A 20,883-nucleotide genomic window follows, 5' to 3' on the forward strand; every position below is an offset into this window, starting at 1 on the left:
CATTTCCTGGATAATTAGGGATGTTGAGCAATTCCTTAAATGTCTTTCAGCCATTTGAACTTCCTCTGTTGAGAATTCTCTGTTTAGTTCTATAGCCCATTTCTTAATTGGACTGTTGGGCATTTTGATGTCTAATTTCTTGAGTTCTTTATATATTCTGGATATCAGCCTCTGTCAGATGTGGGGTTGGTGAAGACCTTTTCCCATTCTGTAGGCTGTCACTTTATCTTGTTGACCATGTCCTTTGCTCTCCAAAAGCTTCTCAGTTTCAACAGGTCCCATTGATTGTTTCTCTCAGTGTCTGTGCTACTGGTGTTATATTTAGAAAGTGATCTCTGGTGCCAATGAGTTCAAGAGTACTTCCTACTTTCTCTTCTATCAGGTTCAGAGTAACTGGATTTATGTTGAGGTCTTTGATCCACTTGGACTTAAGTTTTGTGCACAGTGACAGATATGGATCTATTTGCATCCTTCTATACATTGACATCTAGTTATGCCAGCACCATTTGTTGAAGATGCTTTCTTTTTTCCATTGTATATTTTTGGCTTCTTTGTCAAAAATTATATGTTCATAGGTGTGCGAGTTAATGTCAGGGTCTTCAATTCGATTCCATTGGTCCACATGTCGGTTTTTATGCCAGTACCAAGCTGTTTTTATTACTGTAGCTCTACAGTAGAGCTTGAAGTCGGGGATCGTGATGCCTTCAGAGGTTGTTTTATTGTACAGGATTCTTTTGGCTATCCTGGGTTTTTTGTTTTTCCATATGAAGTTGAGTATTATTCTTTCCAGATCTGTGAAGAATTGTGTTGGTAATTTGATGGGGATTGCGTTGAATCTGTAGATTGCTTTTGGTAAGATCTCCATTTTTACTATGTTAATCCTGCCTATCCATGAGCATGGGAGATCTTCCCATTTTCTGACATCGTCTTCAATTTCTTTTTTTAGGGACTTAAAGTTCTTGTCATATAGGTCCTTCACATGCTTAGTTACAGTAACCCCAATGTATTTTATATCATTTGTGGTTATTGTAAATGGTGATGTATCTCTGATTTCCTTCTCAGCCTGTTTGTCTATTGTATATAGGAGGGCTACTGATTTTTTTGAGTTGATCTTGTATCCTGCTATGTTGCTGAAGGTTTTTATTAGCTGTATCAGTTCCTTGGTTGAATTTTTGGGGTCACTCATGTATACTATCATGTCATCTGCAAATAGGGAAAGCTTGACTTCTTCCTTTCCAATTTGTATCCCCTTAATCTCTTTATGTTGTCTTATAGCTCTGACTAGAACTTCAAGTACTATATTGAATAAGTATGGGGAGAGGGGACAGCCTTGCCTTGTTCCTCATTTTAGTGGTATTACTTTGAGTTTCTCTCCATTTAATTTGATGTTGGCTGTTGGCTTGTTGTAGATTGCCTTTATTATGTTTAGGTATGTTTCCTGTATTCCTGATCGCTCCAAGACCTTTATCATGAAGGGGTGTTGGATTTTGTCAAATGCCTTTTCTGCATCTAGTGAGATTATCATGTGGTTTTTTTCTTTGAGTTTGTTTATATGGTGTATTTCATTGACAGACTTTCGTATGTTGAACCACCCTTGCATCCCTGGGATGAAGCCTACTTGATCATGGTGGATAATTGTTTTGATGTGTTCTTGGAGTCTGTTTGCCAGTATTTTATTCAGTATTTTTGCATCAATGTTCATGAGGGAGATTGATCTGTAGTTCTCTTTCTTTGTTGCATCTTTGTTTGGTTTAGGAATCAGGGTAATTGTAGCCTCATAGAAGGAGTTTGGTAATATTCCTTCTGCTTCTATTGTGTGGAACAATTTAAAGAGTATTGGTATTAAGTCTTCTTTGAAGATCTGGTAGAATTCTGTAGTGAAACCATCTGGTCCTGGGCTTTTTTTGGTTGGGAGACTTTTAATGACTGATTCTATTTCCTTAGGGGTTATTGGACTATTTAAATGGTTTATCTGGTCTTGATTTAACTTAGGTATGTGGTATCTATCCAGAAAATTATCTATTTCTTTTAGATTTTCCAGTTTTGTGGAGTAGAGGTTTTTGAAGTATGACCTGATGATTCTCTGGATTTCCTCATTGTTTGTTGTTAATGTCCTCCTTTTCATTTCTGATTTTGTTAATTTGGATGCTCTCTCTCTGTCTTTTGGTTAGTTTGGATAAGGGCTTGTCTATCTTGTTGATCTTCTCAAAGAACCAACTCTTTGTTTCATTAATACTTTGTATTGTTCTCTTTATTTCTATTTTATTGATTTCAGCTCTCAATTTGATAATTTCCTGGCATCTGTTCCTCCTGGGAGACTTTGCTTCTTCCTATTCAAGGGCTTTCCGGTGTGCTGTCAAATCACTAGCATGAGATTTCTCCAGCTTCTTTATGTGGGCATTTAGTGCTATGAATTTCCCTCTTAGCATTGCTTTCATAGTGTCCCATAAGTTTGGGTATGTGGTGTATTCATATTCATTGATCTCTTTATTTCTTCCTTAACCGATTGGTGATTCAGTTGAGCATTATTCAGTTTCCATGAGATTGTAGGATTTCTGTAGTTTTTTTCTGTTGTTGAAATCTAACTTTAAACCATGGTGGTCCGATAGAACACAGGAGGTTATTCCAATTGTTTTGTATCTGTTGAGATTTGCTTTGTGGCCAAGTATGTGGTCGATTTTAGAGAAGGTTCCATGGGGTGCTGAGAAGAAGGTATATTCTTTTTTGTTCCAGTGGAATGTTCTGTAGATATCGATTAAGTCCAGTTGAGCCATAACATCAGTTAAGACCATTATGTCTCTGTTAAGTTTCAATTTGGCCGATCTGTCCAGAGGTGAAAGTGGGGTGTTGAAGTCTCCCACTATTAATATGTGGGGTTTTATATGTGATTTAAGCTTTAGTAATGTTCCTTTTACATATGTGGGTGCCCTTGTGTTTGGGACATAAATGTTCAGAATTGAGACTTCATCTTGTTGGATCTTTCCTGTGATGAGTATGTAATGTCCTTCATCATCTCTTTTGATTGATTTTAGTTTGAAGTCTATTTTGCTGGATATTAAGATGGCTACACCAGCTTGCTTCTTAAGACCATTTGATTGGAAAGCCTTTTCCCAGCCTTTTATTCTTAGGAGGTGTCTGTCTTTGAATTTGAGGTGTGTTTCTTGTATGCAGCAGAAAGATGGGTCCTGTTTTCGTAAACAGAACGTTAGTCTGCGTCTTTTTATAGGTTAATTAAGTCCATTGATATTAAGGGATATTAATGACCAGTGATTGTTCATTCCTGTTATTATTTTTATTTTTTTGGTGGTAGTGTGTGTATGTATTTCTCTTTTTTGGGGTTTACTGCTGTGGTGTTATCTATTGCCTGTGTTTTCATGGGTGTATCTGCCTTCCTTAGGTTGGAATTTTCCTTCTAGTGCTTTCTGTAGGGCTGTGTTTGTGGATAAGTATTGTTTAAATCTGGTTTTGTCTTGGAAGGTCTTGTTCACTCCATCCATGCTGATTGAAAATTTTGCTGGGTATATTAGTCTAGGCTGGTATCCATGGTCTCTTAGTGTCTGCATTATATCTGTCCAGGTCCTTCTGGCTTTCAAAGTCTCCATTGAGCAATCGGGTGTTATTCTGATGGGTTTGCCTTTATAAGTCACTTGGCCTTTTTCCTTTGCTGCCCTTAATATTCTTTCTTTATTCTGTACGTTTAGTTGTTTAATTATTATGTGGTGAGGGGACTTTTTTGGGGGGTCTAGTCTGTTTGGTGTTCTATAGGCTTCTTGTATCTTCATAGGCATTTCGTTCTTTAAGGTGGGAAAGTTTCCTTTTATAATCTTGTTAAATATATTTTCTGTGCCTTTGAGTTGGTATTCTTCTCCTTCCTCTATCCCTATTATTCGTAGGTTTGGTCTTTTCATGGTGTCCCAAATTTCTTGGACATTTTGGGTCATGACTGTTGGTTTTAGTGTTTTCTTTGACTGATGAATCCATTTTTTCTACCGTATCTTCAACACCAGAGATCCTCTCCTCCATCTCTTGCATTCTGTTGGTTATACTTGTCTTTGAAGTTCCTGTTTGTTTACTCAGATTTTCTATTTCCAGCATTCCTTCTGCTAGTGTCTTCTCCATTTTTTCTATTTCCCTCTTCAGGTCTTGGACTGTTTCCCTCGATTTTTCATGATTTTCTTTCAAGGACTTATTGTTTTCTTCTGCTTTAATTGTCTTTTCCTCTAGTTTTTTATAGCGTTCTTCCCATTTTTTGTTTGTCTGTTCCTCCACTTTACTTTTGATTTCTTCTATATAAGGCTCTAGCCTCTTCATGATGTTACTTATAAGGTTGTTGTTTCTTCTTCTTCTTCTTCTTCTTCTTCTTCTTCTTCTTCTTCTTCTTCTTCTTCTTCCTCCTCCTCCTCCTCCTCCTCCTCCTCCTCCTCCTCCTCCTCTTCCTCCTCTTCCTCCTCTTCCTCCTCTTCCTCCTCCTCCTTCCTCCATTCCGTGATGTTCAGGTCTAGCTGTTGGAGCAGGGCTAGGTCCTGGTGATGCTGTATTGCTCTTTATTTTCTTGTATGTACTTCTGCCTTGGCATCTGCCCATCTCCTTGTGGATTCGTTCTTGGTCTTATCAGTGCACTTGGTCCAGACAGAGCTGACAGATTTAGGTAGCCTCTCTCTGGTCCAGATGGAAGCTCTGGGCCAGATGAGAGTGCTGGCCGGATAGGAGCTGGTGGGCTGGACTCTGAGTCTCAGGAGCTGGGGTCTCCTTATCTTGTCCAGATGGGAGTTCCGGGACAGGATGGAATGCTGGACACTGGTCATTAAGTCTCCGGAAGTGGCTGGGGTCTCCAGCAGATGGGTGTGGGGGCAAGGCGTTGAGGTTGTAGTGTCTCTCTGGTCCAGATGGGAGTTCCGGGGGGAATGGGAGCTGGGTGCTGGTCTCTGATTCTCAGGAAGTTGCTGGGGTCTGGGGCAAATGGGTATGGGGGCAGGGTGTGGAGACTTCAGGGTGTGCCTGCAGTCTTGGAAAAGGGGAGCCTTCCCACAGGGCCCACAGATTGGCCGGAAACTGGGGCCAAGTTGGGCAGGTCCTCCCAGGATGGTGCCCAGGGGTGGGACCCAGGAGCAGTTGCCTCTCTGACTATAACCCCAGGCACTCACCTCTGGTCCAGATGGGAGTTCCAGGGCGGATGGGAGCTGGGGGCTGGTCTCTGAGTCTCAGGAAGTGGCTGGGATCTCAGGCAAATGGGTGTGGGGGCAGGGTGTTGCCAGTCAGCTTTTTATTAGACCAGTCAGGTGCCTTATGCAGGCAAGGTGAAACAGCAACACACCTTTACGTTGTTAAAGTAGTATTCTGCAACATAAACAAATGTAACACATCTATACATAGTTAAGGTGATACTCCACAACAAATCCCTCAGGGTAAATGTGGAGACAACGGAAAATTTTGTCTTAAGAAGATAAGAAATAAAGGAGGAGTGATCTGCTTCCTGGTTTATGTTACACTGGTAGTTTTGGTAACAGTGTCAACCCATTTGTCATGGTTCTTAGTTTCCTGGTTTTTTTGTTGTTGTTGTTGTTGTTTTGTTTTGTTTTGTCTTTTTGTTTTGCCAGCATGTTTCCTAGCCACCTTAAGATGTATAATGAAAGAGACGAAAAATTCTGTAAAATAATGTTGACTGATTATTTGGTACAATTATATTTACAATTATATATTTAGCAAAGGTTTTTTCCAGAATAGACACAATAACATTTCTGTTTTTATTTTGATTTTGGAATGGATGGAGACATTCCTTTACTTCTTGAGTAAAAATTACTGACCATTTTTTATGTAATACATATTATATATGGCAGGTTCTCTTGATGTCATATAAACTTACAAACTTATGCTTGAAAACTGAAGCAAGTCAGAAGCAGTAAGCGAACTAGAAGTAGACTCCTATGTAGAAAGGGGACAGTGTCCTGTCCACACTACTTACTCCTGTAGCTGTGACTTTGGGTGACAATAGCCATGGCAGAGGATTTTGCCCTCACTAAAGTGGTCATTCAACATTGTTTTAATATGCCTGATTCTATAGATTTCAACAATTGATTCAATCTTTCAGACAGGGGAAAACAAAGGATGGAGTGGTCCGAAGGCCGGGTTTTCAGAACCAACAAATAACAGTAAGTTCTCATTTCTATGTTCTATGTAATTGGTGATCATCACTGGTCCTGACGGGTTCTGTGTAGGCTATAGGTGCAACGCTAAACATTGTGGGACGAATAAGAGAGTCACAAACATTTGTTGTGCTGAAACTGGTGAATGACCGGAAAACTAAAGACGAACACTTAGATTTCATTAATCTACATGGCGATAACATTTTAAAAGTTGTCATTCTTATTTAAATAATATTCTTACAAATAATGAAAAATAAATCTAAAAATCCATTATCTCTCAGTTTTTAACAGTTCAATTTCATAGGTATAAAGCAATTTTTATATATTTATAATATGAATTTTTCTTCCTTTTTTTGAACTCAGAGCTTAGTGCATGGTAGGCAAGCATTCTATCACTGAACTTTAGCCGCAGACCCTTGTTTATACTTCTTATATGAGGTATATATAATATGTATATATTACATATATAACTACATACCTTATTTATACTGCTTATAGTATAAATAAAATTGTTGTGCTGTTTGCATTTAGCATTGCAACACATTTTTATATTTTGTTGAACTCTCAGAATTTTTAATGTTTTATTAAGGTTATTAGGTTAGTATTAGATTAATTATAAGTATGAAATTTCACAACTTTGTTCTCCCTGATAGTCAGACACTTAAAAATCAACTTAACTATTTTCAAATGTATATGACTCAGATACTTTTTTATTGTGTGAACATTTATTTTTCCCTAAACATTTTTTAAAGGTTTATTTATATTCATTTTATGTGTATGGGTTTTTGCCTGCGTGTATTTTTGTGTACCTTGTGCATGCGTGGTGTTCACAGAGGCAAGATGACAATATCAGATCCCCTGGAACTGGTGTTATAAGGAGTTGTGAGCTGCCACATGAGGGCTAAGAAGCAAACTAGCATCCCCAGGAAGAGCAGCCAGTGCTCTTAACCATGGAGTTCTCTCTCCAGCCCCTAGACATTTTTCTCCAATATCCCATGATGAAAATACTGCTCAATGGAAGAGCGCTTGACTAGCATGCACCATGCCCTAGACTAGATTACCAACATCCCTCCAAACATGCCTCTGAAAGGCATCTATTTTTTCACTATAAATCAGTGAATTAAAAGCATTGCTCAGTCTTATCTCCTTTTTTAACCCTCTTTCATCTGAACACTAATAAAGCTTAAATCTGCACATTGTCATAACGAAGTGTCTTTAGTCTTTGATATTGGCAGTTCATCTGTTGATGAGAGGAAATCAGAAATGATTCTTAAGAAACCATGGTCATAGAATTAAATTCTTGGACTATCAAAAATAACCTCCTTTAAGTAATGTTTTAGTGAGATAATAATATTCCTGGGTTACTTTTTTGGGAACAATTTAAATTAATGGACCGGTAGACCTTGGACTGTATATATACATGTGGACTGAGTATGTAGCCCTGGGAGAAGTGTGATCAGTTCAGGATGCTTAGTGTTTCTGCTCTATTCCTTTGGTGTTTGGCTCTGTTTGCTTGTAATTACTTGGTAAGGGGATATATGGAACATTAAATTGATTATAGTTTAATGTAAAGTACTTAGTACACAGCACCTATTAGTAACCTTGTAATGAATATTGGTTTTCATACCTTTCCCTTTCTTTTGCAGAGAGGATATAATGCTGTTTACATTGGCCAGAAATCCCATTCTTATACTTTTTATCAGATATTTTTTGCATGCACATTCTGGCCAAAGAATAGTTTATTTTTGAAAGTTACATTTGGCACTGCTTAGTTTTTAAAGAATGTGAACACAATGTATTTGAATATGGAAGACATACATTTATTAATCTGACCCCTTAAATGTGAGTCAAGCACACTGTAGGTGACCTGCAACCTGCATTCATTAAGTTGATATTTTGGCCCTTAGAATTACATGATTTTTTATTTTATTTAAAGATAATTTTTTAAAACTTATGTGTATGTGTGCATCTCTGTGTGTAAATGCCATGCATGTGTGGGTGCCTGTGGAAGCTAGAATAGGACATTGGATCTCCTGGAAATGGAGTTGCAGGTGGCTCTTAACTAACTAATGTGGTTACTGGGTCCCCAACTTGAGTCATGTGCAAGAATGTGCTTTTAACTGCTGAGCCGTCTCTTCAGCTCCTGGCTTTATTTATTTTAATTTGCTGAGGGTTATTGTACCTCCTTTGCAAAGTATAGGTAGAGCTACCACAAAGAGACCAGTGAATTTAAGTGGTCAGAAATGTATAGGTATGCAAATCATTTTTGTTTTAGACATAAATCTAGAAATTATAGAAGTATTTGAAGCCTTCCTAAAGCTAAATTATTGAATCTTTAGGACTTTCTTTGGTTATTATGATTCAAATTGAGATTCGGAATGAGTGTTTTTTCACCTCTTCCCAACTATGAGACACCGGTGAGGAGGCCGATCTAAAGACTCTTGAATACTGATGGTCAGACTAGGTTACTGTAGTGACTAAATGTGGCCCAGCTCTGCAGAGGATTGCTTCTTGCCTCTGATCAGCTTAGAGCCAATGAAAGCTATTTAAACATATTAGCAAAAAGTCTCTGCTCAGGATTAATCACCCAGGCAACAAATCAATTCCTAAAAGTTAGTTTAAGTGCAGTTATTATGGTAATGTTTTGACTGACTTCTTGTCTACTTAAGTTCTTGCTATAAGTGACCTGTATTCATGTTAGCATTCTTCAGGAAAAGGTGTGAGCATGAAGGCCAGAAGCCCATGAAAAGACAGAGGTTGCCCGTGCTGACACACCACCTAGCCTTAAGCAGTTCTGCTTACATCTTACTACTGACCGTGTTTGCTAAGTGTTATTTGTGCGTGCCACTGTGTAAAGTTGGGAATCTTAATTATGTAACAGTCAAGTGATTAGCAGCACTGAATAGCATCTAAAAAAAGTAGTGTTGCTTTGCAAAAACACTAACTGGCTCTCTTCACTGTTTTCCTTCTCAAACTCTTCATTACTTCAATTTCTAGCCAACCATTATTTGGAAAAATAATACAAAATTAACTGGGGACCAAATGTACTAGAATTAATAGAGAGTGCAGAATTGGAAAAAGGAAATTTTAATCTGGCACACTGGCACCTAACTATAAGTAGACAAAAAATGTTAATGTACATGTGCATTTAATTTTTGTGGTGGGAGATTTTTTTAAAGATTACAGTCATAAGAAACTGCTAACAATTACAACTAAGAAATAGTTTAAATGATTTTACAAGGGATTGTGATTGCATAGCCTGGTTCCTCCGTTTATTTTCTTGGTTTGATTGCCTGCAGCTTTAAAATGTGGACCTCATTTCTGTATGTTCCTCAGGCTTTCCTCATTCACTAAACTTTATCAGAAGGTAGGCTGTTCTAAGAGTGTTTTTAACCTTTGAGTCGCTGTCATAATTACACTGAAGTACAAGAACACATTACTCTGTGATGTGAGAGTTGGGTTAAATTTAGCATAGGGCAATTTTATGCTTGGCACACACATAAAAAGCTGGGCTTTTACAGATGAATGGCTAGCAAAGCTTTAAAAAGCTCATGCATTTTAAAGATCTACTGATGGCCCATGGAAAACTCTGTAAAATATTTAGATATAGTTCAGTTGATAATATCTTTTTGTGCTCACATTCCATGTTTCTTATTAATTCAGGGTTTTACTTAAAAACAGGTTCATTGTTTCTTAGAGGTGAACTCCGGCCTAATTAAAAATTGGACTAAGCTCAAAGGTGTTCTCTGGAATATGCCGTATCCACCCACTAAAAGATTATTTTCAGTCATTTTGTCACATTTTCTGTTAACCTTTACAACAGTTTTCTTCATCTCTGAGAGGCGTGTGGGTCTTCTTAGTTTGTCTGAGGTGACCAGAATGGGCCTGTGGGCAGGATCCAGTTCTGACCAGCCTTTCGCTGTCTTAACCGGGTTACCAGTGTTTCATCCCTGTGCCATCTACTCGTCAGATTAAATCCTGTACATCCTGGAGCCAGACGGCCACACCATCCCAGGGATTCCGTGGTGGGCAGACTGCCAGCTCCTCACTGCTGTGCACTGTTTAGGACCCTGTGTTTCTTTCTTTTTCAAAGTTTTTATACTTGGCTTTTTGTTGTTGTTGTTGTTGTTGTTGTAATGTAAAGTTTTACTATTTGGAAACACACCACTTTGCCTCTTCTGTTTAGTTTCATTACTTTTTCATTACTGATTGGTCTGACTAGGACTTGTAGTACTATTTTTTTAAGTTTGTTGTTCAAGGATTTCATACATGGTATATTAATGTATTTTGTATTGGATAGCAATTGATTGGGCTCTCCATACCACAGACTCCAAGAGCAACTGGGTGGCCCTGCCCACCCAACTGTGACCCTCGGAAGCAATTGAAAAGATCATTCTAAAACACTGGGCCCACTAAGGCCCTAATAAAGTAGATGCTTGGCCTCATCTGTCCACCCTAGATCCAGAAAGCATCTGGTCAGATCTTCCTGAGTTTGTAAGTCCCCAGATACCCACATAGTTACCTCTGCATCTCTTACGTACCAACATGAATCCCAGCTGCTATCATCACACCCATCTAGCCCCACTGGGTGGCCCTGCCCTCACACAGCTCTGGGAAATGGATGGTGCTCTTACAGCCTGCCGTTGGTACACTGTACCCAGAGTGACCATCAAGTCTGCCCTAACTAAGGCAGTTATACCCCAGCTGGTAGTTTGTCCCTGCAGCCCCATGGCTTAGGCCATCAGGATGCCCCTGAGATCACTAGTGTTGACTGTAGTTAGAGAAGCAGTATGGACATTCCATCTAGTTGGAACCAAAGCCACTGAAGCATAGCCATCTAGCACCTTAGGCACATTGCCAACAGGAAGTTTGTTACTGTGAAAAGCATTCTATAAAGTTAGTTGAGGTAAGTGCCTACCACGTGTACCTAGAGCAGTGAGGGGATGTGAGATATGTAAGACAGATCAGATAGTGTGATAGCCTGCAAAAGAATACAGAAGCAGTAGCTGTAAATCTCAAAAAAAAAAAGAAAGAAAGAAAGAAAGAAAGAAAGAAAGAAAGAAAGAAAGAAAGAAAGAAAGGGTCATTAGTGAATTGTCTGGCAAAGAATTAACATGAATAATTTTAAGGAAACCTAATGCGACTTGACAAACAAACAAGTCGATGAAAGTGCTAAGACAGTTCATTGTCAATGATCTCATTGACAATGAGAAATTCAGCAAGCAGATCACAAAACAGAAGTCATCGTAGACAGACTATAGAGAGAGAGGAGGAGATTTAGACAATCTTCAGGAACCTAAGGCACACTAAGTAAGCAAATATTTGTCATATGCCCCTGGAGAAAAGTAGGAAAAGACGTCTAAGAACCCATCCCACAAAACAATTACTGAAAATGTCTACATTTTTGTGAAGATGCAGGCATCCATGTTTCAGAAGCCCAAAGGATCCCTACAAATCCAGACAGAAAAGTCACAAACCAACCAGCCTGTGAGCAAAGGTAGATGGAAAGAACAAGATGAGACTTCTAAAGGTAACAAAGAGAAAAGCATCAGGCCATGTGTAAGGGACACCCCATTCACCTGTCAGCAGGTGGTACAGCAGGCAACTTGCAACCCAGGAAGAAATAGGAGAGTAAAAAATCCTGAAAGAAAAAAAATGCCAACCAAGAACATCATACCCAGGAAATATGTCCTTCAGCAATGAAAGAATGAAAACAGAATAAAGGCTTCCTAAGACAAAGTCTGAGGAACTCATCATTCCTAGATGAGCCCTGTATAGAGTGCTTATGGGAATCAGCACTGGAAACAAAGAATGGTAGACACCCGTGGAGGTGGAAAACCTAGCGGTAGAGCATGTGCAGAAAGGAGACATGGTCAAAGAATCGGACCACCAGTGCAGAGAACTCCCTTACCTCAGAGATGAGCCCAAGGGACAGAGGATGTGCATAGCAATCAGAAAAATGAAGAGAATAATAGGAGTGTGTCTGTCCTTACCATAAATTGAAGCCCCCCCCCCCCTTAAGAGGTATAAACTACCTGAAGGGGTAACATAAGCAGAACAAAAGCTAGACCTAAAAATATGCGGCCTGGAAAGAATTCCCTTCACCAGTAGAGACACAGTCTGACAGGAAAAGAATGGCAAAGATAGACCAGCATGCAGACATCAAGCCTAAGTGGGAGGAGCTCTGCGAAGACCAAATAAGGTAGATTGCAAATTAAAGCTTTTAAAAAGATACAAGAACACTATGATAAAAGATGCAGTCAACAAGAGGAAATAACAGTTGTGAATGTATATACTCCCAATACTGGCATAGCCAATTTCAAAACAGACATTATTACATATAAAAGGGGAGCTGTACTCTAATACAGTAGTAGTTGGTGACCTGACCCCACTTTTATTAATGGACAGATTATCCAGATAAAGTCAACTAAGAAATACTTAAAATATTTTAACTTAAAATATGTACTATAGACTAGATGGATATAACCTACATTTGTATAATATTTCACCCAACAGCTGCAAACATGTTCTTCTCATGCCCATGGAACTTTCTTTAGAATCAACCACATGTCAGGCTGCAAAACAAGTCTTGATAAATGGAAAAACAAAATAAAGCAAACACAAACCAGCAGCAGCTAACATATCTGCTGTGAACCCAGTGAAGTAAAGCTAGAAATAAACAAGATAAATGTTAGTAATTGTATAATTGCATGAGCATTAGAGCAGCCAATGTCAACAAAAGCATCCAAAAGTTGAAATATCTGTTGAAACAAATGACAATGAGAACTAAGTACCAAAAGCAGTACTAAGAAGGAGGCATGTTAGTGATAACCGCTTACATTAAAAAACAAACAACAGCAAAAACAAAGATCATAGCAGAAAGAACTCAATACTTAAAATGCAAATGGCCAATGAAATTAATTTTTTTATTTTTGTTTTAATTGATTATTTGGTCATATGGCCTGATTGCATTTACCTCCCAGCCTTTCCATATCCAACCCCCTTCCTACCCAACTCCCAAAAAAAAAGGAAAAAAAAAAAAAGAAAAAAAAAGAAAAAGGAAAAAGCAAGTTCATTTTGTATTGTTCATATGCTCACTGGAGCATGGTCAAATCCTAGTTACCTTCACCCCCACCCCTGCGCCTCCACCCAGGGAGCATGAGTCTTTCTCTGCCTACTTCCATGTCAGAAACCATCAACTGAGGAGAGCCAGCAGTGGCCAGGGGAGGGGCGGGGCCAGCTCTCCCACAGGGTTTGGTGGTAACTGCAGACATCAACATGGCCCTTGGTGGTATTGAACCACTGACCAACTCATGGCCCTCAGTGGCTGCACTGGCCACCAGCCATGACATAGCCTCAGGTGGTTACACCTGCTGCTCATGTCTGGGTGGTCCCCCTCAAGGCAGCAAAGCCTGAGGATATCACCAGGTCATCATCAGTCTGTGGCACAGACTACATATTCCACATGAGTCTCAAGCTTCATTGAGTCCTGGGGCAGCAGCATGGACAACAGACACCAACTTAGCCTCTGGCCTCTGGTGGCTTCCTAGACCATGGTGGTCCTTCGAGGAGATCCAATCCAGAAAGTGAACCTTTCTTCAACTCAAGCTTCAGTCAGTGCCCAGGGTCAGGGGGATCTCACAGCTGGGCAGCAGGCCCAGGGTCAAGTCTGTCTGCATAAGCTGTAGGCTGTTGTACACCATCCCACTGACCCTCCTGGGCAGTGACTGCATATCCATCAGCCCATCATGTCCCCAGTTCTGCCTCTTTCTGCAACATGTACACTGCTCTGTTTATCTTTCCCACCTTTCCAGCACATACTTGTTTATCACCATGGTGCTTGGGTATCTTTGAAACTAAATTTCTTTAGAGATAAAATTGATAGGCTTTTAGCTAGACTTAGCAAGAAAAGAGAAAATGAATGAGACAATAAAAGAATCTTACTACTGACACCACAGAAAGGTCAAAGATCATTAGAAGAGGCTGTCATGAGCAGCTGTGCACCAAGAAAGTAGAAAGCCTGGGAGATAGGTAACTTACAGATACAAACCTATCAAAATCAAGCCTCATGAGTTGCAATATCTGAACAGACCAATAATAAGAAAAAAAAGGTAATCAGCAATAACAGCTTTTCCCAGAAGTCTGTCTGAATGGGTAGTGCAGAGGTAGAATGCTTACCTAGCATTTACAAAGCACTATCCTATCTTCAAGCCCCATTGCTACCAACACCCCCCCCCAAAAAAAAAAGAACAACAAACCAGGAGATGGTGGTGCATGCCTTTAATCCCAGCACTCGGGAGGCAGAGGCAGGCGGATCTGTGAGTTCGAGGCCAGCCTGGGCTACAGAGTGAGTTCTAGGAAAGGCTCACAGCTACACAGAGAAACCCTGTCTCAAAAAAAGAAAGAAAAGAAAGAAAGAAAAGAAAGAAAAGAAAGAAAGAAAGAGAGAAAGAGAGAAAGAGAGAAAGAGAAAAGAACAGAACAACAGTTTCTCAGGAACAGCCCCCAAACCAAATGAACTCACTGCTGAATGTTATCAAATGTTTGAAGAAAGACTAGCACTAAATTCTTCTCAGATTGTCCCAAAATATTGAATCGGGGGCGAGAGCCTTCCAAATTGCTTCTGTGAGGCTAGCATTATCTTAATAACAAACTCAACAAATACAACAAATGAAAACAGCAGATCAGGATCCTAGATGAACATATATGCAGAAATTATCAACACATTAGTTGATTGAATTCATGAACACAATGAAAAAGGAGATAAGCCATGATCAAGTAGGAGTTATCCAAAGTTAGAAAAATGGTTCAATATATGCAAGTAATAAATATCTTAATCAACTATGGCCAAAAGTTGTACAATCATCTTATTAAACCAGAAAATACAGTAAAAATGAACATCATGATTAAAAACTTTAAAAAACTAGGTACAGAAGGAATATCTCAATATAATAAGGCCCAATTTGCTCACCCACAACCTATATCATACTGAATAGGGAAAAGCTAAAATCATTTCCACAAGAGTAGGAGGAAGACAAGGATTCCTGTCTTCACCTCTCTTATTCAATGAAGTTTTGGAAGTCTTATCCAGAGCAATAACATAATAAACATACAAGGCATCTAGAGCAGGCCACATTGTTATCTTGTTTGCTAACGACATGATTTATGTATTTTATTTTCTACTCATCTGTCAGTGGGCACCTAGGTTGAGTCCATAGCTCGGCCATTATGAACAGTGCTCTAATTAACCTTGAAGTGCAAAATGTCTCTTTAGCACACTGTCTTCTATTGGATATATATCCTCTAATGAGATTGCTAACATGAGGCATTTATACACACAATGAAGTATTATTGAGCACTGAAAATTTTGTCACATGAAGCCACAAAAGTTGAACTGGGGAACATTACATTGTGTGATGTAAGACAGGTACAGAAAGACAAATAGAGTATACTTATACTTACATTTGAAGGTTTAAAAGGTGACTTCATTAGTAATAGGACCACAATTTCTTGGTTCACTTACCCTTGTCCTTACTGAATTTTATTGAAAAAGTATACCTACACTACTAAGAAAAATATCTTTACACTACACATATGCAAAACAGTGAATTGAGAGTATTAACTTAAGATTTTGAACTTAAAATTTCTAGCTTAGCCCGGTAGAGGTGGCGCACACTTTTAATCTCCACATTCGGGGGGGGGGGGCAGAGACAGGCAGATCTCTTAGGCTAGCCTTGTCTACATTGTGAATTCCAGGATGCAGAGAAACCCTGTCTCAAAAGGAGGAGGAGGAGGAGGAGGGTTAAAATGGTTATTTTCTGGCATAAAATCTTCAGTAGTACAGAATTTGGAATTTGTACGAATTATTATCTTAAAGTAATTGTATAACTTAAAAATCAAGAAAACTATTTTTTAAAGTTGATCTGAAAGAAATAATAGAATGGTAGCCATCAGAGCCAGGAAAGGTTAGAAGGATGGAGATGGGTGATTAGTGCCTACAGTTGACAGGTTTCAAAGTAGCTGGTAGAGACTGTGAATGCTTCCAGCAAAAATGATGTATATGAGATGACATATCAGTTACACTGATCTCATCTTATACACTGTAATATTCATTGAAATGCTGCACAGGGCCCCAATAATGTGTACAGTTAGTATTTCAATTAAAATGAAAATGATATGTATATACTTCTAAGTTTGATTGATGTCATTACTACAGATAGATACCTCTACGAGCTGTATTAGATTTCTTGTTTCCTGGAGCCTCCCTGTGCTTATAAAACTTACGACTTTTTGAGAATCTTATAGCTTAAAATAGTATCTTTCATGGCACTTACCTTGATTTCTTCTGCTGAGAATAAGACCACCACACTTCTGCATGGTGGGAAAACACTTTAAAAATGGAACGTGTTATTTGAAATGTAATCCTTTACTTTAGTCTTAAAAATCTTATCTCACAGTCCTTGTTGTTGGTGCAAATGAAAGAAGTACAAGGTGCTTTTACTTCCCTTACTGCACTGATAATCTTTAGATAATGTAGAAAATAATGTATAATGTATGTATAAAATGTATAAGGTATAAAAATGGGCTCCTACAAACATGTTTGAAACAAAGTCTTATGAATTTTAATATGATAGAGACCTGTGAATCTCACCTTGACATTGTTGGACCTGGTGTAACAGCGGATGGTTATTAGTGGCCCACCAGTCTCGGAAATAATGCGTTTCTATGCAGCAGGGAGTTCTGATTCTCAGGATGGCAGTCTTTAGAAGGTGATTTTTTTTTTTTTTTTAAGTTGAGGTCTTGCTGGAACTCACTGGATAGCCCAGGCTGGCCTTAAACTCATGGCAGTCCTAGCTTGGCCTCACACATTATGAGATACAGGCATCCACTATCATTTCTTACTAAATGCTGCCTCTCTGAAAATCATTCTTGCAACGTGGAGTGTGTGTGAGAAGGACAGTACCAGGAGACCTGACTGGAAGATTTGGGGACTGTCTGGCTCTTCATTGTACAAACGGAACAACTGAGGTGCGGGTAACTTTCTAATGTATCCAGAGATAGTAGTGAAGTTGAAATCATGTCTTCTCATCTCAAAGTCTCTGCATTTGCTACCAGATGACATAGTTATTTTTAAATATACTACATACTGGTAATGGAGCAGAAACCAGTCAAGTTTTTAAGAAATTCCACTGAAGTTAGGTATTCATGTTGTGAAAGAATGTTTTATATATCATGTACCAGAATCTCTTTTTAAACCACTTAGGCTGTTTTATAACATGGAAAATGTCCAAACTATTGTTTCAGATAGCTCATTTATATCTGGGTGGATCATGCAAAAACACTAACTGGCTGAGAACCACATGAAGTGTCTGCTAAACTAGTATTACATCAGTGGGACAGATATCTACATTACTTGATTTTTCTAAGATTTAAAAAAAAAAAAAACAGTAATAGTTGCATTTCAGAAACACTCAACAGGCTTTTAGGGAAATGCCATTCTATATTCCAAGCTTTCTGGTTTGTGTTAAGATGATTCATAGGCTATTAGAACTGAAATACATTCAAGTTTCTCTAGCCTAGTTCATTTTACAGATGAAAAAACTCACAATTAAAAAGAGTATGTACTGCCCCGGCTCAGCCTAGCCATATACCTCTGTGGTAGTGTTGTCTTGCTTTGACTGTGTTACAGTTTATTCTAGCGCTGGATGTCTTTAGAAGTTTCAGTTACATGTTTTTATTGTGATAAAACACGTGAAGAGCTACCAGTTTAGTAAGTTGTTAAACGGGCACTATGTTATTGTTAAGGAAAGCACACCTGTCCAGTAGGTTCTTAGGTCCTTTTCAGTCTGATGGGACTCCTTCCTACTGACCAGCTCCTTCCCCCTCCCTGCCCCAGCTCCCAGAAAGCACTGCTCTGCTCTACTGGGTTTCTGTGGGTTTGTCTGATTTAGGTCACTTCTGAAGTGGGACTATGCCGTATTTATGCCTATGTAACAGACTTATTTACTCACTGTGGTGTTCTCCGGGTTCATCATGTCATGGCACGGGACAGTGTCTCCTTAAAAGAGTGGTCGGATGGTATTATGCTGTGTGCACATTCCACAGTTCCTTTATCCTTTCATCCCACAAGGAACATCTAAGTTGTCTCTGTTTCTTGGCTGTTAGAGTACTTCAGGTGGGCATAACAGAGCACTATAACTACCTCTCCTAGGTTTTCATTTCAGTACTTGGGGGGCACATGTTCAAGAGTAGAATTATTAGTGTACCTTTTATTTTTTGAGAAATTGCCATAACGTGTTTCACAGCTACCATATGTTTGATTGTCGCCGACAGTGTATACTTGTTGAAATGGCTCCAGTGCTTGCCAGCAGTTGCTCTTTCTGGTGTGATTGTTGCTGTTGGGTATTTGTTGTTTGTTTGTTTGTTTGTTTTGCTTCTGTAATGGCTGTCTACACTCGTACCTCATCGTGGTTTGAGCCGTACTTCACTACTGATTACAGATGACATTGTCTCTTCATGCATCTTTTGCTTATCTTCTGTGCAGGAATGTCTGTCCAAGTCTGTTTTTCAGTTTTTAATTAGGGTTATTTATTCCTTCTTTGTTTTCTGAAAGTGATTTCTAGGAGTTCTCTCTCTCTCGTCGATTTTCTTTATTTTATGTGTATGGGTGTTTTACCTGTATGTATGTCTGTGTACCTTACAAATGCAGTACCCATGGGGTCCAGAAGAGGGCATCAGATCTCCAGGAACTGGAATCACAGACAGTTGTGAGCTGCCATGTGGGTGCTGTGAACTGAACCTGGTTCCTCTGGAAGACCTGGTGCTCTTAACCGCTGAGCCGTCTCTCCAGCTCCCTGGTAGGAGGAGTTCTTGATACATTATGGAGAATGGTCATGTATCAGATGCTTGTTTTGCACACATTTTCTCTTAGTTTTGCAGCTTCATTTCCATTCTGTTGATTTTCCCCATTGCTGTACAGAAGCGGTTTATGAGTCTGGTGAGATGCCTGGGGTGGAGGACCTTGCTGCCAAGACTGGGGACCCGAGTTCAATCACCAGGACCTACCTGGTAGAAGAAAATAGACTTACAAGACTTACATAAGTAGTCCTGTCACCTCTGTACACATGACACAGTTGACATGTGCGTGAGAACACAACACACAGGTGTACACACAGACACAGACAGACATAGACACATAGGTGTACACAGACACAGACATACATACATACATACGTGTACACACAGACAGATACACACACAGAGACACATAAGTATATACACAGAGACACAGACAGACAGACACACACACACACAGTAAATAAATGGAACGTGATACATTTAGAAGTTACTTGTCTATTCTGCTCCTATCTGTACTTTTAGCTTCACCCCAGTAAACCACTGCCAAGGTCACTGTCACAAGCCTTTTCCACTGTATTTCCTCTGTGAGTTTTATAGTCTCAGGAGTTATAATTAAGTTTTTAATACATTTAAATTATCTTATGTGTATGGTAGATGCCCAGTTTTCGGAACAACATTTGCTGAGAGGATGTCCTTGTCCCCTTCTCCATTACCATCACCATGTCAACAACCGTGGCTTCCAGTTTCTAAAGATTTCCTTATCTGAGCTATTGCTAGAAATATTAAGGCAACTCCACATAGTTAAAAGGGAGGTTTATTTTGTAGGGTAACTTACAAGTAAAGGGATAGGTTACAGGGTCCAGGAGAGGTGAAGTGCAGTCCAGCGGTGTTCTCTGGAGAACTCTGCTCAGTCTGCCTCCAGTGTCCAGGATCCACCAAGAGAGGTTCTCCATCTGGATCTCGGGTCTTCAGGGTCCTCTTTCAGCCCTGCCTCGTAGGTGTGACCGTTACCGGAAACCTCAGTAGGGGTAGAACTTCCAGGTCAAAGCTGGAACAGATACCCACTACATCTCCCCCTTTTGCCTAAATAAGAAGGCGCTAACCTAATACAAGACTGTATACAATAGGAATGATTATCAAATATTGTCCAGGAGTAATAAGGGATAATGATGTAGACAAGATGGAACTACAACCAACATGAACAACATCAAACAAGAGACACATACTAAAATCCAGAGAAGTCTGGAGCATAGGTAAATAGCGTGTTACAGAGTTCATTCCAAAAGGTGTCCTATCCTAAAGAACCTGAATCTAATACTTAATATGTTCTAGCTAAAATACCAGAAGTATAACTATAAATGTTAGTCTTCAATCTCAGTAGGTAGAGCATGAGATTCTTAATCTCAGGGTTCATGCCCCATGTTGGGTGCCATTTGTAGCTGACATTTTCTCTGGTCCTGCCCAGCCTCACAGACCCTGCAGCCATTTATAAAATAATCACTCAGAAGCTTATCTTAATTAAAACTGCTTGGCCATTATTAGTTCAGGCCTACCACTGACTAGCTCTTACATTTAAACTAATCCATAATTCTTATTTATGGTTAGCCACGTGGCTTGGTACCTTTTCTCAGTTCTGTCTTCACATCTTGCTTCCTCTGTGTCAGGCTGGTGACTCCTGACTCAGCCTTCCTCTTCCCAGAATTCTCCTCTCTCTCATTCCACCTATACTATATTTCCTGCCTGGCTACTGACCAATCATCATTTTATTTATAAACCAAATCAGAGCAACACACATTCACAGCATACAGAATGACATTCCCATCACTGAGACATGTAGTCCCTTGTTTTTTTTTCATGTGTGTCTTAACCGTGTATTTGAAAG

The 20,883-nt window shown here is 39.3% G+C and overlaps 1 protein-coding gene across 6 annotated transcripts in view; it reads left to right on the plus strand.

Moving 5' to 3' along the window:
- The window catches only part of Stau2 (staufen double-stranded RNA binding protein 2), a 275,907-nt gene that overhangs the window by 129,241 nt on the left and 125,783 nt on the right, over nucleotides 1–20,883 (plus strand). For all 6 annotated transcript variants that reach the window (XM_036177469.1, XM_036177472.1, XM_036177473.1 and 3 more), the window contains one exon: nucleotides 6,089–6,149. In XM_036177469.1, the coding sequence (XP_036033362.1) occupies nucleotides 6,089–6,149 (61 nt within the window). The remainder of the gene's footprint in view (nucleotides 1–6,088; nucleotides 6,150–20,883) is intronic.

This window comes from Onychomys torridus, chromosome 2 (genome assembly GCF_903995425.1).
Source record: "Onychomys torridus chromosome 2, mOncTor1.1, whole genome shotgun sequence".
NCBI lineage: Eukaryota > Metazoa > Chordata > Mammalia > Rodentia > Cricetidae > Onychomys > Onychomys torridus.